Here is an 18,044-nt window from a genome sequence, read left to right on the forward strand (position 1 = left end):
GCAAAATCAGTAGATGCACAGTTTATTGGATTGGGCCTTGGTATGAAAACCAACTAAGCGATAACTTTCAAATTCAGAGAAACTTGGAATTAATAAAAATAGACATTCTGAGCCAAATCATATTTTCCGGGTTCGAAAAGCGAATATAAAAAAAGTTGATAGGTACAAAAACTCAATGGAAGTTGTAATCATTTTTCATCAAAACTTCAAAAAGGATGAGTGAGAATAAGGAAGAACGTTCGGAAAGTGAGAGCAGCATCAGTTTAGAACAATTGTATAATTGAGGATTGATCTTATATTTAAGTTACTACATTTTACATTAAAAAAAAAAAAAAAAAAAAACTGATACAATTTAGGGAAAACTACACTTAATAGATTTAGGAGCCTTAAATAACAAATCAATCTATTTTTAAAGTTAATTTTTCAATTTGATTGAGTTAGGTAAAATAATTATAAAAGCATTAAAAACTATTATTTAGGTCTAAAATATCCTCTAAACTCTTATTTCAAAATAACAAAATATCCTTCCTAAATCAAATAATTCTTTCATTCATAAAATTTAGAAAAACGAAGATTTTTGATTTTAAGAAACTATTACTTATAGTAATTTCATAATTAATATTAATTAAAAGAATGATAATTTTGGCCCTATAAATGAAAGAAAAAAAAATCTTTATTTCTAATTTTATTTATTTATTTAATTGGTATGCTTTGAGAATTCCTTGGCTAAACGGATAGGAACAAAGGGAATGAACCTTCTATTGTTGAAGGGATTGGAAATTTAATTTTTTTTAGATGTTGTTGCTTTCTATGTTTCAACCTTCTATAGGGATTGAAAATAATTAATTTTGTTTTGATTTTTAATTGGTGTGCTTCGAGAATTCGGATAGGAAGTAATAATAAAAGAAAATCCTAACCAATTTGGTTTTAGTTTATTTTTATTAAAAACATGTCTAGTTTTGTCATTTCTTATTAATAATATATAATGGTAATTAAAAAAAAGAAGAAATTGATTTAAATATAAAAAAGAAAACACTGATTAATTAATTACAATAAGATTAGATTCTAAAGTCGGGATTAAAAGTGAATATACTAATCTATTGTGTGTGTGTGTATATATATATACACATGTGAAGTTACGTCAACGTATATAAAGCACATACTTCTCAAAGAGAAATCAGGGATTGGAACCTCAGAGGAGGCAGTGTGTGTGAGTCCCAACTAGAAAAAAATAATAATAATAATTATTCATATATTAAGTTAGGGTGGAACTTGGAAGTGAATTTTCCTTTAAGTTTGGAGTGAAATACTGGAAAAGAGAAGTGTGAATATGGCCTCCTAAAATAAATGTTTTTTTATATACTCCTATAATATAATTAGATAATATTTGAGTGGGTGAGTAGGGTACTTGGATCCCTTTATGTTATTATAACTTTTCAAAAAATAATGAAATTACCACTCTTATATTTATTTTCTTTCTCCTCTTCCTTCTTTATCCACCTCTAACCATGATCATCTGTTTTATAATCTTCCACCTCCAACTATGTTTTATCCGCCTCTTACACCCCACCCTCTAACAGTGATCATCTCCAACTCTTACACCTCCGCTATTAATGATGGTTGTCACCCATCCCCTCCGTCTTCAACTTCCTACCACTTCTCCCTCTCCACCAACTATTATATTTATAGATGCATATACTTGATAAGACTATGTATCTAAATCCATATGTATAAATCTAATTTAAACAAGAGCCAATATATCACGCAAATATACTCGTGAATCAAACACACACATATATATAAACCATGCATTGTTCTTTGTTGAAAATTCTTTAATTTTTCAATTAGTTTTCATTACATTAATTTATTTATTCTGCGCGCTGATTAATATTCCAATAACAAAACAAGTTATTTAAAATAATTGACAAATATTGCCAAACGTATGAATTAGTTTTAAATGACTACCAATTATAGCTCCAAACCTCAACCTTTTAATTTAAGACACAAGCTAATTACATGATCCAATTACAAATACACCCATTATGGTAGGGATCTGGAACCAATTGTTATCCCAATAAATAGGGACTTTGGTCATCCTTCCAAAAGAATGGAAACACTTTCCTAGAAATGTACAGCAATTCGGTGCTAGTCATCCCAATAAATAAGGACTTTGATCAGCTTTCCAAAAAAATGGAAACACTTTCCAAGATTTGTATAGCAATCATAATTATCACACCAAGTTGGTTATGCCAAAATTCTATCTTTGGACAATTGTAATGTCAAATTTGCATGCATACCAAATTAAGAAAACAGAGAGAAATTAGCATGGTTGAATACATAATGTGATCCTTTCGCTTCTGAAAAAAAATAAAAAAATACATAATGTGATTTATTAGAAATAAGTTTTGACCTATTATAAATAAGTTTTTTTTTTTTAATTCTTATTTATTACTTTCTTATTTTGTAATTAATTATAATGTGTGCACATTTGTGATTGAACCATTTAGCTTATTTTTAAGTACTTACCGAACAATTTTTATTTTTATTTTTTATTTTATTTTTATTTTTTACAAAGCTTATATTAGAATAAGAGAAAGTGAAATTATAAATTATAATTTATTTAGAGGATTTTCCGTAATTGGAGGGAAAAAAAGAAAAGAAAAGAAAAGAAAATAAATAAATTTATTAACTTGAGTTGATTTTAGCAGTGAAGGCAAACCAACCATAAATGCCCTTTTTTTTCCACTTTTTCTTTTTATCTTTGACTATAAGGGAGCTCAATCTTTATTCTCATTTATTCCATGATCAGATTTGCATGTATATTTTATATCATATTCGGGGTATGATTTGATTTAAAAGACAGGGTAAAATCAATTTGTTTTACCAATCTCTTGCAATTGAAATTAAAACAAATCTAAAGCGTGTAAAAATAATTTACACTGTTTTTAATTTTGAAATATGTTTATCATATAAACAAAGTCAAATTGTACTAAACACAATACAACTATCAACTTTGCGCAAAATACACAAATTGGGAACAAAAGGGATGAAACATAAATGCATTTGGGCCCAAAATGCTTCTGAAAATGAGCTTTTATAGTGGGGAATGTCCCGATTGCTTGCTTGACTCATAATGGTCCAACTTTGGATGCAGAGAGCTCCGTATGATTCTGCTTGTACTTCAAGCTTGGGCTGATTTGGTTCCATTCAAAGTGAGATGTACCTTAGCCGCACATAGTGGGTATGAAAAGTGGGGACGAATGCGAGAATGGAAGAGTGAAGGTGATAAAATTTAATTTATATATAATAAGATCGGAAAGAAGCGTAAAACACAAGAGTCGAATTGGAGTGGAATTATGCACAAAATATGACTTTTAGAAGAATTATGTGACCTAGAGATGAACTATAAGAGAACCTACGTTAACGGACGTGAGATGAAATGTTAACCTGATTAAAAAGGTTTTATCTACTCTCCAATTATTATTATCTTTTAAGTATTTCCAAGCCTCCATTCAACTATAGGAAATTACCCTGTTTTACTTTAGCACCCACCTTCTGTGAGATGTTCGTCCCGTGCATTAGACCAACTCCCCAATTCGCTCCACCTAATTAAAAAAAAAATAATAATAAATAAATAATACTTAACTACTCGTTAGTGTGTAGAGTGAAGATAGTCACCCTGTGTAATTCAATAATAAAATAACACATTATATTTAATAATAAAATAATTCACACTTAAAAACACTATATACGTTATTCAATAATTGATTCGGAAAAATTAAAAAAATGCGTAAATTATTTTATTATTAAAGGTGATGTGTTATTTTATTATTGGAATGATTGGCTTCACCTTATTCACCGGTGAATAGTTAAGTATTGCCCTATTATAAATTAGAATTTATTTAGAGGATTTTCAGTAATTGGAGGGAAAAAAACAGAAAAGAAAATAAATAAATTTATTAACTTGAGTTGATTTTAGCAGTGAAGCCATACCAACCGTAAATGCTTTTTCTTTCTTTCCCCATTTTTTTTTTTATATCAATTTCTGCCCACTGCCATCCACAAAATCTTTGATTCTTAGAGGAAGAGAGAGACAGAGAACTGGAGAGAGAGGGGCCATGGAAAACAAAATCGCAGACACAGTACATCAAAAGGAAGTGTGGGGCCCAAAAGCATGGACCCACCTATCAACGGTGAGGCAACGGTCACCGCTCATCCAGTGCATCACAAACTTCGTGTCCATGGATCTGATGGCCAACACGCTCTTATCCGCCGGAGCGTCGCCGGCCATGATACACTCCTTGCAAGAGATCCCAGACTTCACTCCTCACGCTGATGCGGTCTGCGTCAACGTCGGAACACTCACCGCCGACTGGTTACCGGCCATGAAGTCCGCCGCCGAGCTGGCCAATCAATCGGGTAAGCCCTGGGTTCTCGACCCAGTTGCCGCCGGAGCTTCCGGTTTCCGGTTGAAGGCTTGTCTGGAGCTTGTTGGGCTCAAACCCACTGTTATTAGAGGAAACGGGTCTGAGATTATTGCTCTTTCCAACGCCTCTGTTGGAGCCACTAAGGTAATTAGTATTACGGTGAATCGTGGTATTGTTAATATAATATATATTTTTTTGTTGTTAAGAAAATGTTCTTGTGTTCTTGAATTTTGGATAATGACATGGAATTGAATTTTATCACTATGTTTTAAATAGCTTTTGAAATGAATTTAGTGTGATACTGACTACTATTGAATACTAGCATGGGTTTATTGAAAGTTTTTTTTTCCGGTAGCATTGTGGGTTTCATGGTTTCATATCATTGAAAGCTTGATATTGTGTTTTTGAACTTTGAATGATGTTATTGAATTGAATTATTGCTATGTTTTTTTTTTTTTTTTCCCAAGTAATTATTGCTATGTTTCGTATTGCATTTCAAATCAATTTAATGCGTTGCAGACTACTGACTGATATTAGTGAATTATTTTGAGTGAACACTAATGAGGATTAATTGGGGAAGTCTAATTACATTATTATGGAAGTTGGAAAGCATATTGTACGAAAATAAATTAGGCAAGCTAATACAGGGAGGTGAGCTTGACACTTTCACAATCTTGCACTTTTATTTTTTATAAGAAATGATCAAAATAGCCCAATACTAAGTACATATATCTACCTATCAGTCGAACAATATCTCCTTTACCTTCTCAGTCTCACTCTTTTACTCCTTGTGAAGGTTTATCCCTTCTAAAGTCTCTCATTCTCTCATTCTTGCCATTTTCTCTCTCACAAACACAGGCACACATGCATATGAATTGTCTCTAAGAATTACCTCCCGAGTATATTCCATTTTATCATATGTGTGTGTGTGTATACATGTTATATGGTCCTAAACCAAGGAAATACATAAAAACATTTTTTGTTGAATGAATGGAACTTGTGAGAAATAATATTTATAGTGTAGTGGTACATAAGTTCAGTGCCCTAATGGAGCACATTGAGTACACTGGGGAATGGGTGCACGTTGATGGCAGAACGAAGTGTTATGATAACAATTTATAGTGTAGTGATACAATAAGTTCAGTGCCCTAATGGAGCACATTGAGTACATTGGGGAAAGGGTGATGTAATGATATCACCAAAACATGAGTTGAGAGCTTGGGATTTGATTTTAAATAAATTATACCTGGGCTTCGTTGCATGGATTCACTTAATTACATTTAGCTTGCTTAGCAAATGTTCCATTGTACTTGTTCTTGGATATACTTATCTGTCTACTTGGTGATTCTCTTTGCGGCATGCCTTAATGAAATATTACACCTCATAACCTTAGAAGCATGAACACTAATACAAGGCATAGACACAACAAAAGAAATGGGCCTTCCGATGCAACAAAGTCAGTCATGGACACTATGAGGACGAAACATTACTTAATGGAGACTTTATCTAATACTCTATTACTACATTGAATTTATACTTGTAAACTATATAATCATAATCACCATTTTTCTTATAGAGAAAGTCATGATAAGGATCTAACTTTTGTTTGTGTGTGTGTGTGTGTGTGTTTTTTTTTTTTTTTTTTAATATGATTGACTCCTTTCCAACTTTCTTATCCATTCCTTTAATAAACGATTCTACCTCCTTTCTTTCATGCTAAAAGAAATTCCTACAAAATCTCCTAGGTTCATTAGTCACAAATTGGCAAACGTATGAAAAGTGTTGGTATTACTTAGGAAATTGAGATTATTTTTGAATTATGAGACATCCAAAATGTGTTGGACATGTGTCCGGAGATAATTTAGGAGTGTTAATGTCCAACATGTAGACAGCATGATCGTGACTCCTTAAAAGTTTCTGTGCTTCTTAGCTCTTGCGTATTTTGTGAGTTTGTTTTGGATCCTTTTGATTTTGTGAGTCGTAACAGTCTATTTAACGACCAACTTACTTGAGTTATGTATTTCACAAGTCATAGTTATTTCAACTCTATGAATAATCGTTATTGTTTTCAAAGGGTGTAGATAGCTCCCACGAGTCAACCAGTGCCGTGGAAGCAGCAAAGTCCTTGTCCAAAGCAAGTGGCTGTATAGTTGCCGTGTCCGGAGCTGTTGATGTTATTACAGATGGGGAACGAGTTATTGGTGCACAAAATGGGGTGGCTCTGTTGCAGAAGATTACAGCGACAGGATGCTCTGTCACTGCACTCATTGCAGCCTTTGTTGCAATTGACCCATTGCATGCTTTTGAAGCCACAGTTTCTGCGCTATCCATATTTGGTATTGCTGGTGAGATAGGAATGAACATGGCTAAAGGTCCGGCTTCACTGCGGATGCACTTGATTGATTCACTCTACGGGCTTGATCAAGTTACAGTGCTTCGTCATGTTAACATTATTACTTTGCCATGATGCATTGAGAGCTATATAAAAGGTATGTTAATTCACATTGGACCTATTTGGTTGGCATATTAACCCTCTAGTTCTCTACTGATAGCCAATATGTGATAGATTATTTTACTTTTTGACAATCAATGGCCTTGTTACTTGTTTACAAGTAAATGTATATATTTTTTGATGATCATTGATCGGATTGCAAATAGATATATATGAAAAACATCAGAATATTTTTTCATTCACTGTCACGCTGACATGAAAACCACAAATCAAAACCACATTCATCATCACACAGAACCCACATTTGTTCCTCAAATTATTAGGCAATCTCAGTAGCTGAGATGGACAGTGAACCGCAACAATGTCTCTGCACCATCTGTGATATGCTGGCCAGGTGGTATGAGCAAGCGAACCTCTGCAAAACCACAAGCATTCTTAAACTTGCCGGTCCCTCCTGTCACTGAGAGGCGTGACATGGTGCTCCCAATCTTGTATACTCCAAAGAAGTTGAGGCTATCTCCATATTCCCCTCCTTCCATCATAGCTGTGAATGCCATCATTTGTGTGGTTCCATCACCAGAGCTCGCGACATAGACACCTTGTGCTTTCCCCAATGTCTGTGATCCCAGCTCGGGAGCAGAGGTCAACACGTCATCAATGACGGTGATTGTTCCAAAGCCTAGTCCCAAACCGTCAGGTCCTAAGGCTACTGGGTTACCATTGCTGTTGGGATTGCCAGCGAAACTCGTACCAGCTAAACCAGTTCCCAGTGGAATGCCGTTGGAGTTAAAAGTCGGAACGGCACCATTGGCATTAGGGATGGCTACCCCGCCTTGTGGAGGAAGGAAGCCAAGCGGCCTAGCGAAGGGCACTTGACCACTGTATATGTTGCCTAGCAAGCCGGTGACCGGTCTTGCTGTAGGGCTACTGCCCCCGAGAATGTCATGCATGTATAACTCGAGAACTGGTTCGTTTCCTGCAATTGTTGGAGGGTCGACTGCCACCACAATTGCCACGTGCACAGCCACGATTAGCATTGCCAACAGAAGTGATGATGAAAATTGCTTGAACATTTTTGAAATTTATATGAGAGGTTTTTGATTTTTTTGGTACTCAGGATGATTGGTTTTCTTGAATGGATATGCAGGTGAGCTCTAGACTTGCTCTTTATACACAGAAAATTGTCATACTTCAAGATGGAGTTGTTGTCAGACTCAGAAAGTGGTGAAGTAGTTGAAATTCATAATTAGTTATGAGAATTTCAATTGCTCTGTTCTAGATAGTGTAATAAACTTTTGCTGTTTTTCTGAAGGACACGTGGCATGGCACGAAGTGTGTGTTTGTAGGGTGTGATTTACAAATAAATGGTAAACTGATGTATTCACAACCATCCTTTCTTTTTTCTTATTTTCTTTTTCTTTTTAAATTATAAAATTTGAGCTTCTAAATTGCAAGTTGGGGTATTGTAGTAGCAGATGGTGGGTGTCCTTAGTGTGGAGGGTACACCAAAACCATAAATATGAATACAGATGTAATACACACACACATACAATGTGTATGAATGTATTAAGAATGAAAATCCAAACATGGCCTTGGTTTCTGTAGTGCAGTTGGATTGTGATCAGATGTTACAGATCCTGCGCATAGAAATTAAATTAATTGAACATGAAGTGACAAATAACATTGAAAAAAATAAAATTTCCAAGACAGATATTGGCTTTATTCCTTAAATTATGTTTTCTTTCTCAACAGTGATTCGTTATGACAATAGTTTACAAAAGCAATTAGGAGACTTAGGGACTTGCTTGGTTTGTAACTATGAAATCAGTTTTCTGAAAACTGTACAAAAATTTCTCTGTTTGGTTCAGTTTTTTGAAAACTCAGTCATAAAAATGCATGTTTTCAGATAACAGTCTTCTATAGTTCTCTAAAAATTATTTTTTGTTTTCTGAGTTTCTGATAACTATTTTCAAAATTACAAACCAAGCAGGCCTTTAACATTTCAAACCCCAATCTCTTTAACTACATCAATATTTACTCAGTCCTCATGTATTGAGAATTGAGAAATTGCACGGGTCCGTGGATTCGTCGGACAGTGCCAAAAATGAGGATCAAATGTATACCTATTGGACAATACTATTACTCAAAAATGGGAATTTTATTTTTGCTTCATTGATCAAGAAAGATTGATATTAATATTTTTTTACATTTGCACGAGGCTTAAATACCACACTCTATGGAGATCTCCAATAATGAGTGAATAAAATTAACAATCACACCAAAAAAAGGGAATAGAGATAATGTCATGGAAAAGCTGAGTCTTCTTCTTGCTGCACAGGATCTTCATGATCCATGACTTTGGTCTGTTTCACAACTGGGTAAATCAATTTCCATACTGCATCACAAAATGAAATAATGTAAGGATTTAGCTGATTATTTATTTATTATTACTTGAATTTATGAGTTCCAATTTGCTACGAGTCGACCTTACGTCAAAATTTGAAATCCAAACAAAGTCCCTTCTTAAGTAACTGAACTAATCAGTGGGCGTTTGCTGAGATGGTATGATCTGAGGAGGTTGAGAATTCGAGTCCTGCTAGGGGCAATATTGTGGATATGTGTGTGCATTTGTTTGAACTTCCGGAGGAAAAAAAAAAAAAAAAAAAAACCTTTACTGCTGGCACAGTAATCAGCAATTTGAAAATATTCTACCAAGTTCACCTATGAAAGTCTTGGATAAACTATTGTCACTGTATTGACTTGGAATGAGTTGCAAACTTGCAAGAAAAATAGAAAAAATAACTTGATTATGTCTGTATGTGATTCAAGGCAATGGAAGACCTTAAACCATGCAACAGAAGTACTGTTTTTGTAAGCAATTCAAAGAGGAACATAAATGCATATATTCACTTACAATAAATGGTCGCTGCAAACCACTCATTGACAATTTTCACCCACATACTAGCCCAGCCGACGTCAATGCTCCATCTGTTGTTCAAAAAATGCAAACACGAAGTCATGACACAGTACAATACGCGCTCTGATATATAATTTGGATGAACAATGAGAAAATTTTCTTCTTACTTCCTTGTTGAACTGTCTAGGTTCCAACTGATGAATAACATAGCAAAATACATGGCTCCCAAGGAGAATATCAGGTGGAAGAATCCATACTTGTATGGGATGTCATCCTCCTGTTGAACTTCATCTTTTCGGAACTGGACAGCATATCATATACATTTCATTATTGTTCATCATGTAAACATAATATGTAACGCGTACACGCGTGCTTGTCTTTTCTATTATGTTACATCACCAAAAGGACTTGTGTAGGAATTTAACTGCTCATGTTTTATGTTTTTTCAAACAGCTTTGAAGCTTCATAACATGAACAGAGAAGAAATATTCACCTGAAACGATTGTGAATCAATTCCCGTGGAGAATGTTGCCATGACAATTGCACATATAGCAATGAGGAAGCCCTGGAAAAAAGCACGAGCAGATTTACAACTACCCAATAAAGATACTAATCACACAAATATTATCCAATATCAGGTGATATGTATACCAGCTTTTTGTTCTACACTTGCTTCTGATAATAACACATTTTTTGGTGTTTTCTTAAGACTGAAACAGTCAATTATTATTATTATTTTTCTATAGCTCATGAAATGAGACTATATTTGTTGCATATAGAGGATCATTTTTAGGATTTTGCAAAAGCGCGCTCTTTCCATTATGCACTATCATTCATGGAAATAGCAAAAATTATCCTGACAGAATTAGGCTTCACTGAAATTAAAAATTAGAAAACTGAATTCAGGAGACTATAGGAAGAGCACGCGTTTTATCTTGTTTTCTGGAGAACGAATTTGGTGACTTCATTTCCCTTCAAATTAAAGCAATCAGCTGACTAGTTAGTGAGCTTTTCCTTATTTCTATCTACCTTTTGCATGAACAAAACAGCCCATGTGGCACATGATTCATTTCTGTGTAAATCTTTGAATGTTTCCCCTAATAAATCATGAACTTTATTCGTTTGCAGTAATTCCATCACTTTTAGCAGTTGACACTGAGAGTAAACTAGTAATGATGAGTTATCAAATTAGCAGTTTTACTGTGGTTTTATTTATTTATTATTATTATTATTTTTTTTTTAAAAAAAGAAGAAGAAGAAAAGAAAAGCAAAGAAAAAGAGAACAACTTCAAGTAAATAAAACATGGGTTATGTATTATCCATAGCTTTATCAAATAAAAAAGAGAAAGATAAAGAAAAAATTGTATTAACACTTACAAGTATAGTAGTCCAATCACTATGTCCATTTGCTTGCTTTTGTGGGCTGCATTTCCCAATTGCAGGCTCACTGGAAACCATGTTTTCAGCCATAGTAATCAGATGTCCATGTCTCATGGAAAACATTAAGTGGTACTAAAAAATGTGTTCACGGCGATGAAACTAAAAGCACAAACCCTAAACAAGCACTATGGCAATGGCTCCGTAAAGAGAGCAAGATGGTGGAATATTATTTTTAACCATTGTGTTGATATTTCGAATCTGAAGCAGATATAGGCTGGTAGGCCCCACACCCGTCGTGGTGTGTGATCCACCAGCCCCTTTCTCTGCTTAGGTTTCCGAGTTCGGACTCCAAAACATTTCCCTTGAACTTTATATGATCTGGCTGCCTTCAACCATATTTAGCTTCATTGAAAAGTTGCATAAGCTAACCTTAAAAAATAAATTGGACACACCATTCAGTGCTTTTGTAAAACATAAAGTCTTGAAGTTAGATTACCACCCCCAAGATGGACTTAAAATATTCAACTTTGATACATAAATTTGAATATGTAATTAAGATACGGTTCTTGATTGATAAGCATATTAACTATAAAGAGGGTCATTACACAAACCTAATCATAGGCATTATTTGCACAGAGTGACTACTCAAATACGCAACCTCATGCTTAGCAGCCTGAACACTTACCAATGCACAAAACAATGGCCCCTTAGACAAGCATATTGACTGACTGTAATAAAATGCAATAAAGAGACTTGAATCTAGTAACTTCCCAGAACTAGCAGCTGCCTTGAAAAGCTTAAACTCTTGTTAAACAGAACAAAAAGTGCATATCAAGCTCTCAACTTCTGCTTTTCTATACTCTACCAACATATGCAGCAAAACCAAAATTTGAAATATTTATTAATGTTCATGTTGTTCATCGAACATGACAGTAGAAAAGAATAGCTCATCAATTTATAACATAGGTTGATTCTTAGCTTAGGAATATACAGTATAAGTTTTTCATCAATCTAATGAAATTATCAAAGTCCTCATATATTCCAATTGAATTACAAGTAGACAGTCAAACTGTATGATGAGATTTCTAACCTTCTTATGGCACACCAGCAGAGGAAAACAATGTAAGAAGCCATAATCCCCGAAGATAGAAGACCTCGATTCACCTGCTCTAAGCATCCCAATAGTCATATATAAGATGCAGTGTAGCAGTAATGATTACCATGCAGAAAAGTGCATATTCTTAACTGCAGTCTTGTTTTGACGTTACATACACAAATAATTTGTATGTTTAAATTGTCGACAACAGAGATATTTTAAATACAGATATCCAATATGAACAAAATTTTTATATATCAGGTACTATGAATCAAGACAGATTAAATCCTTATGTTGGAGCTTCAAAGTTGGGTCTATGGATCAACCAAAGAGAATAACCACAGGTAATGGTAAGAACTGTATCTATACTCTTATGACAAACATCTCGTACCAAGGACAAATTCAAGAAACTGACAGAACAATAAAATGCACCACATACAGAACACAAAGATTTAGGTGGTTTGGTGTAAAGCCAACTGCGGAAAACAGAAGATTACAAGTTTCAGCCCCCAAACCCTATCTCTCTCTCTCAGTAAATTATTTTAAAGTTTTTTGCCGTCTCATGCAAGGTAAACTGTCATCTAAACATGTTATGAAAGCCGAAAAATTTCAAATCCACTTACAATTAATCTAAGTATCTAAACCTCATTCCACCAGACAAAAAAAAATTAAAAAAAAAAAAATAAATAAATAATCGTAATTAACAGTTTCAACTTCAATGCTTGTATATATTGACAAGCACATGAAATGGAAATTCTTGAAAGGCGTACCTTTGAATGCAAAGATATAGCCATGATAACTACAAGCAAAATTGCAGTCCATGTGATGAAAAACATGTTGAGAAAGCAAGAAGGACTAGGGGCATACAAGGAGTACATCGCCACAATTCCACATACAGAAGCAATGTAGAACAGCGTTGACATAAATAACCCAAGGAAACAACTGCATAGAAACAGAGTCAAGTATAAGAAATTTTACAGATAGTATCATAAATGTATGCTGATGAAATTATGGTTATAGCAAAGGAATTTCTCATTTTTTTTTTTTTAGTGTCCACAGACCTTATACTCAGAATTGATGAAATCAAAAAGAATAAAAAAATAATTAAGAGACAAAGCAATAAAATTCTTCTGCTGAAGCAGTAGTATGCCTTGAATAATAAAGGGTATGCTCTTTTAAAAAAATGTATAAGGGGAGTGATTTCGGGGCAGTTTATCCAAGGACTCTTGTACTGAAGATTGTGTTTACAATAAAAAATGAAGTCATTTTTGCTTCTTTGATATGTCCATAGTAAAAATTGAGCAAGCAAAAGCACCACAACATTTACCTAACTGATTTCACTTGTCATTCATGTGCTGCGTGTTTGTGTGCATTTTATATTTGTTTAAACTGTGCAACTAATCAATAACAGTAACCGGGAAAGCGAATCATCACAGACTACACAAGATGTCATGTTCAACACATTATTGAAGCACGTAAACTTTCATTAAGCAATCATACATGCTTTGTTGTTCCAACACGTCCGGAGTTTATTACACCAAGTACTATTTTTGTCCAGAAACTCCAAACTACACTCAGTTGAGCATAAGGCCTAAAGGGCATCAAAATTGTTGGTTAAGTCATCTGGCAAGTCTAAAATACAATCGCATGATACTGAGATTGAGAAAGTAAAGAGTCAAGTTTTCATTTGAAGCTTCAGCATCCAATGTACCACAGCAAAATTATAATCCAAGACAATCAGACTCGGGAACTTGAGGCACTAAATTATAGCACTAGTCCCACTTGTTCACCACTTATTGCGCATAATCTTGAAAACCCGATCAATTCCAGCATATTGGAATATTAGCAGCAGATAGTTCTTTATGTAGTCCACCTCTACCTGGAACGCTACATTTGTGGGAGTGACACTCAGAAATGGCTTTTTTTATCTAGGAAAACATGTTCTCTATTGCAGGCATTCACTATTGTTAATCTAAAGATGAATTTTATTGGAAAACTGCAGTTCAATTTTCAATGATGGGGTCCTTTGTCTTCTTAACTTGCACAATCGCATGATAGTGCAAGTTATAGTTCAATTTTCTTTTACATCTTTTTCACAATACCTACATCTGTTTAACAAGGTTGATTCCCAATCACTGCTGGTAAACTTATTCCCTACCACCATTCCACTCATTAAAGGTCAACACTATTCTCTCTACGAGTCCTGCCATTCATCTATATCATCCTCGAGGATTTCTGTTAGAATCCTCTAACCTTTGGTCAACATTGCATTACTTTTATCAGCAATTTGATAGGCTGATTTCACATTACAATATTGAAGTAACATTGCCAACAAAGATATATAATTATTTTAGGTGGTGAACACTAATGAAATAAAAATCTATATGAACAGCTAAGACTCGTTAAATTTTCAATGATGGAAAAACTAGGAAAAATTAAAGATAAATTGTTCTAAAAGCTAGCATTTTACCAGGTTTTTACTTATGTATCACTTGTGGCAATGCAATAGATAAGGTCTAAACATTGAAGACAGGCAAGAAAACTAGAAGCTCATACCTTTGCTTCCTTATCTCATCGGGCATCCAGTAATTATTCCACCATGAGATAAACTCAATGACACTTATGAGTTGGAGGAGGAGGAAAATCCTGGTATAATAAAAGGACAGGAAGTGAAAATATAAATATCATCAGCAATATTCTCACTTCTCGGTGACAAAATTAAACTTCTAGCTAATATGGCTGTCAAAGTTTGAAATAGTGATATCTGCTTTTAAATGAAAAATAAAACCTATCTCCTTGAGTCAAGACTTTAAGTCCCCATAGGGGCAAAAGTCAGTGTTCGAGTTTCTTGACATGGTAAAAAAGAAAAAAATGCGTGAGAAATAAGCACTTGTGTTTCTCTACAGATGTAAATGATTGAGAAACAAATAGAGAGAAGTAAAAAAATAAAAAAGCTCTCTGAAGTTGTGTTCATCTTAGCTTCATTGGTTAAATTGAACGATTATTGGGCTGCCCTAGTTTAGGTTACACAAGTTTTCAATTGCATCACATTGTTGATCCACTCTTTCAGGGAAGAAAAGATGATTGGATAAGCTCATAAATAGAAAGGACAATGCTAAAACAAAGTTGATATCGTCATTTAAACATAGAATTGCAACTTTGTTCTACTTCACTGATTGAAAGGTAGAAAAAAAGGTCCATTCAAGAACATGGCTGGTAAAGAACTGAGAGTGAAACTAAATAATTTCATAATAATCATGGTTTTTGGTGGAAATATGTGAGATAAAGGATTTGAGGATTACCCTGCACCAACACGAGCAAATTCACCTGCGAGAAGATAGTAACAATCCTTTATTCATGGTAATTAATAAAGCAGGAAAAGATGATACACTTTTTATAGGAAAGAAAAAGGTGCAAGTTCAACTGCAGCAGTGCCCTTAGGATGTGTAAGTCCGTGCTGGTTTTTCATTTGTTTTCACATTCGAGTAAGAAGTTTAAACTAGCATGAAACAAACTCAAAATTTCAGGGTCTTTTGCTGAGGCCTCATAAGCTTACCGTATAATTGAATGAAATCTGATGGGATAAAGAATGGAACTACCAGTGAGAAAATCAATATCGCGAACTTCAGTGCCCACCATCCAGAATGCCATGCACTGCGAGCTTCATACAACTTGCTTGTTTTACATGTTGTAAGAAACATTACAAAGAAAAATATCTGAATTGCATGTCAAGGACGATAAATTGTAAAGAAAAATGATGTGAATATTAACTAAGTAATATAAAAAAAAATGACTAATAGAGTTCTTAGGAATCATCAGACTCTTCTTAATTAAACCTCAACTGCTGCAGCCTAGCTTTTCCATTGCACACAAGTCGTGATTGGCTACGGATGAACTGTTGAGAGTGAATGAGTAGCAGAAAAAATGTCTAATTTAGAGAAGTGTTGCATTGGACTATATGGCAGTCTCCCGTTTATTAGGTTCGAATCTGGTAAGCCCTGTATTTAGAATGGGAATTATGTTTTTCGAAGCTCAGATATGAAAGCAAAACCATGTTAAGAGATAGTATCAGAAGAAGAGGTCCTTTAATTGATTATTCTAGTCACCATTTTCTGACAACAAGCTGATGAATGCAGGGTTTTTGAAATTCAAGCGCCAAAATTTCAGCATCTACTTTTTCATCTCTGATAAATGAAGACGCAAATAAACAATTCTCACAAGAAAGTACTAATTATACAGCTAAAAAGAAAGATACGAAGCATCCTAAACTGACACGAAGAACTCCCATTGTAAGAAAACAATCATGTCCCCCAATTCCACAAGCTTTTAGATCTGCAAAAAATTTCAAGACCACCAAAGAAACAAAACAGCATCATGAAATAATCATATCTAAAAATAATAATTATTTCGAGTTCATCTTCTTTCAGAAGGGTTAACCAGAAATTGGAGGACTTCGACACATAACACACAAGTAGAGACACGCACAAAAACAGATGACAAGATTATAAAATTCGATTCTGACCATGTTTCAGGAACCCTATTTACACTATAAACAAGAATGTGGCTTGCAAAATAAAATGTCATTAGCTACCTGTGGAGATTGACAATGTAGAGCTCATGCTAGAAGAAGAGACTGAATAATTATTTGCATACTAGTTTCTGAAATCGTTGCCTAAATATCAGTATAAAAGAACATAGCATATTCATTACAGTTCAAGAGGGACTCACAATGGAGCTGAGGGGAAGCCCTTTGTCCGTAATCACGAACCAGCCAAGCAACAAGATTTATAAACAAAAAAATAATGCCATATGAATAACGGGCTCGTAAGGACTTCTTCCTTTCTACTGAGCATTCGACACTCTTCTGCTCCAATGATCCCCATGGAGCAACCTCGGAAGTGCTAGGTTCGATCCCTACCACCTCAACCTCGACTCTTTCAGCAGACTCACCCATTCTGCAATTACAAATGCTGCAACATTCATCAAATAAAATTCACTCATATAATAGTGCAGAATAATCAATAATGGGAAATTGGGAACTACAAAAAAAAAGGTAAAAAAAAACACACACACACGCACACATCACCCACCATTTAAAATGGAAGTTTCAAATTTCTATACACAAGATATTCATATTGCCAAGCTAACATGAATGGCGACTGGAAACACTGAGCTTCAATCAATGAGATGTAACTAATTACTTTCACAACTAAGAAAACCTGAATTAAATACAATTTATGAGATAAATATTCCACTACGAAAAAATTTACAGCTGAAATGTGACCTTGAAGCTTCCTTCAACTACCCACCAACCAAGATTGAATTTTCTCTACATATTCACAAAATAAATTAATAATTCAAAGCCAAATTAAGTACAAGCAATGGATAACAATCACTTGGCTACTTTAACATCACTTCTCTGAGCAATTCACATATACAAGAAAAGACCCTTTAAAATTCAAGAGAAAATATGATTAAAAAAATATAAAATTTTCAGTAAAGCTGAAAAATTCCCCACATTTTCTCACAAGTGAAGAAGAACTCTCTCTACTTAAGCAAATGAATTTCCAGAAATAGTATTGAAAATAATTAAATTACATTATGTACAAACAATGCCCAAAAAGTGAATATATTTCCAATGTATGCAAATGAGGTGTGAATTTGTTTAAATACCATAAGAAGGAGAGTACTAAAAAGATCTGACAAATGAAATTGCAGAACAACAACAATGTCAGTAACAAACAACATGCAATTGAAATGGCATTAGAAAAT

General features: G+C 34.2%; 3 protein-coding genes across 3 annotated transcripts; 1 reads left to right on the forward strand and 2 right to left on the reverse strand.

Moving 5' to 3' along the window:
• Positions 1–4,003: 4,003 nt before the first annotated feature.
• On the forward strand, positions 4,004–8,333 carry LOC132299590 (hydroxyethylthiazole kinase). The gene is made up of 3 exons (XM_059796310.1): positions 4,004–4,571; positions 6,502–6,916; positions 8,027–8,333. The coding sequence occupies exons 1-2, from the start codon at positions 4,119–4,121 to the stop codon at positions 6,892–6,894; spliced, it is 846 nt and encodes a 281-aa protein (XP_059652293.1). The 5' UTR covers positions 4,004–4,118; the 3' UTR covers positions 6,895–6,916; positions 8,027–8,333.
• On the reverse strand, positions 7,030–7,952 carry LOC132299597 (dirigent protein 18-like). Its single transcript, XM_059796321.1, has one exon. The coding sequence runs from the start codon at positions 7,950–7,952 to the stop codon at positions 7,209–7,211; it is 744 nt and encodes a 247-aa protein (XP_059652304.1). The 3' UTR covers positions 7,030–7,208.
• Positions 8,334–9,037: 704 nt separating the features above from the next.
• On the reverse strand, positions 9,038–17,464 carry LOC132299604 (uncharacterized). The gene is made up of 12 exons (XM_059796334.1): positions 17,001–17,464; positions 16,528–16,604; positions 15,829–15,988; positions 15,575–15,599; positions 14,829–14,918; positions 13,043–13,214; positions 12,267–12,340; positions 11,174–11,243; positions 10,290–10,361; positions 9,964–10,097; positions 9,794–9,867; positions 9,038–9,274 (listed from the first exon to the last, which is right to left on the reverse strand). Exons 1-12 carry the CDS (start codon positions 17,224–17,226, stop codon positions 9,183–9,185), a joined length of 1,266 nt encoding a protein of 421 aa, XP_059652317.1. The 5' UTR covers positions 17,227–17,464; the 3' UTR covers positions 9,038–9,182.
• Positions 17,465–18,044: the final 580 nt, after the last annotated feature.

This window comes from Cornus florida, unplaced genomic scaffold (assembly GCF_030987335.1).
Source record: "Cornus florida cultivar Cherokee Brave unplaced genomic scaffold, ASM3098733v1 CherokeeBrave_3.0.0_Hap2_Chr01, whole genome shotgun sequence".
Lineage (NCBI taxonomy): Eukaryota > Viridiplantae > Streptophyta > Magnoliopsida > Cornales > Cornaceae > Cornus > Cornus florida.

What these genes read in the sequence shown, in the direction of transcription:
- LOC132299590 (XM_059796310.1), top strand. Translation starts at nt 4,119, where the DNA reads ATGGAAAACAAAATCGCAGACACAGTACATCAAAAGGAAGTGTGGGGC. An exon ending in CCTCTGTTGGAGCCACTAAG is followed by an intron (nt 4,572 to 6,501) that starts GTAATTAGTATT and finishes TTGTTTTCAAAG; the next exon opens with GGTGTAGATAGCTCCCACGA.
- LOC132299597 (XM_059796321.1), bottom strand. Translation starts at nt 7,952, where the DNA reads ATGTTCAAGCAATTTTCATCATCACTTCTGTTGGCAATGCTAATCGTG.
- LOC132299604 (XM_059796334.1), bottom strand. Translation starts at nt 17,226, where the DNA reads ATGGGTGAGTCTGCTGAAAGAGTCGAGGTTGAGGTGGTAGGGATCGAA. An exon ending in GTGTCAGTTTAGGATGCTTC is followed by an intron (nt 15,989 to 16,527) that starts GTATCTTTCTTT and finishes CATGCAATTCAG; the next exon opens with ATATTTTTCTTTGTAATGTT. An exon ending in TGCTGGTGTGCCATAAGAAG is followed by an intron (nt 11,244 to 12,266) that starts GTTAGAAATCTC and finishes CATGGTTTCCAG; the next exon opens with TGAGCCTGCAATTGGGAAAT.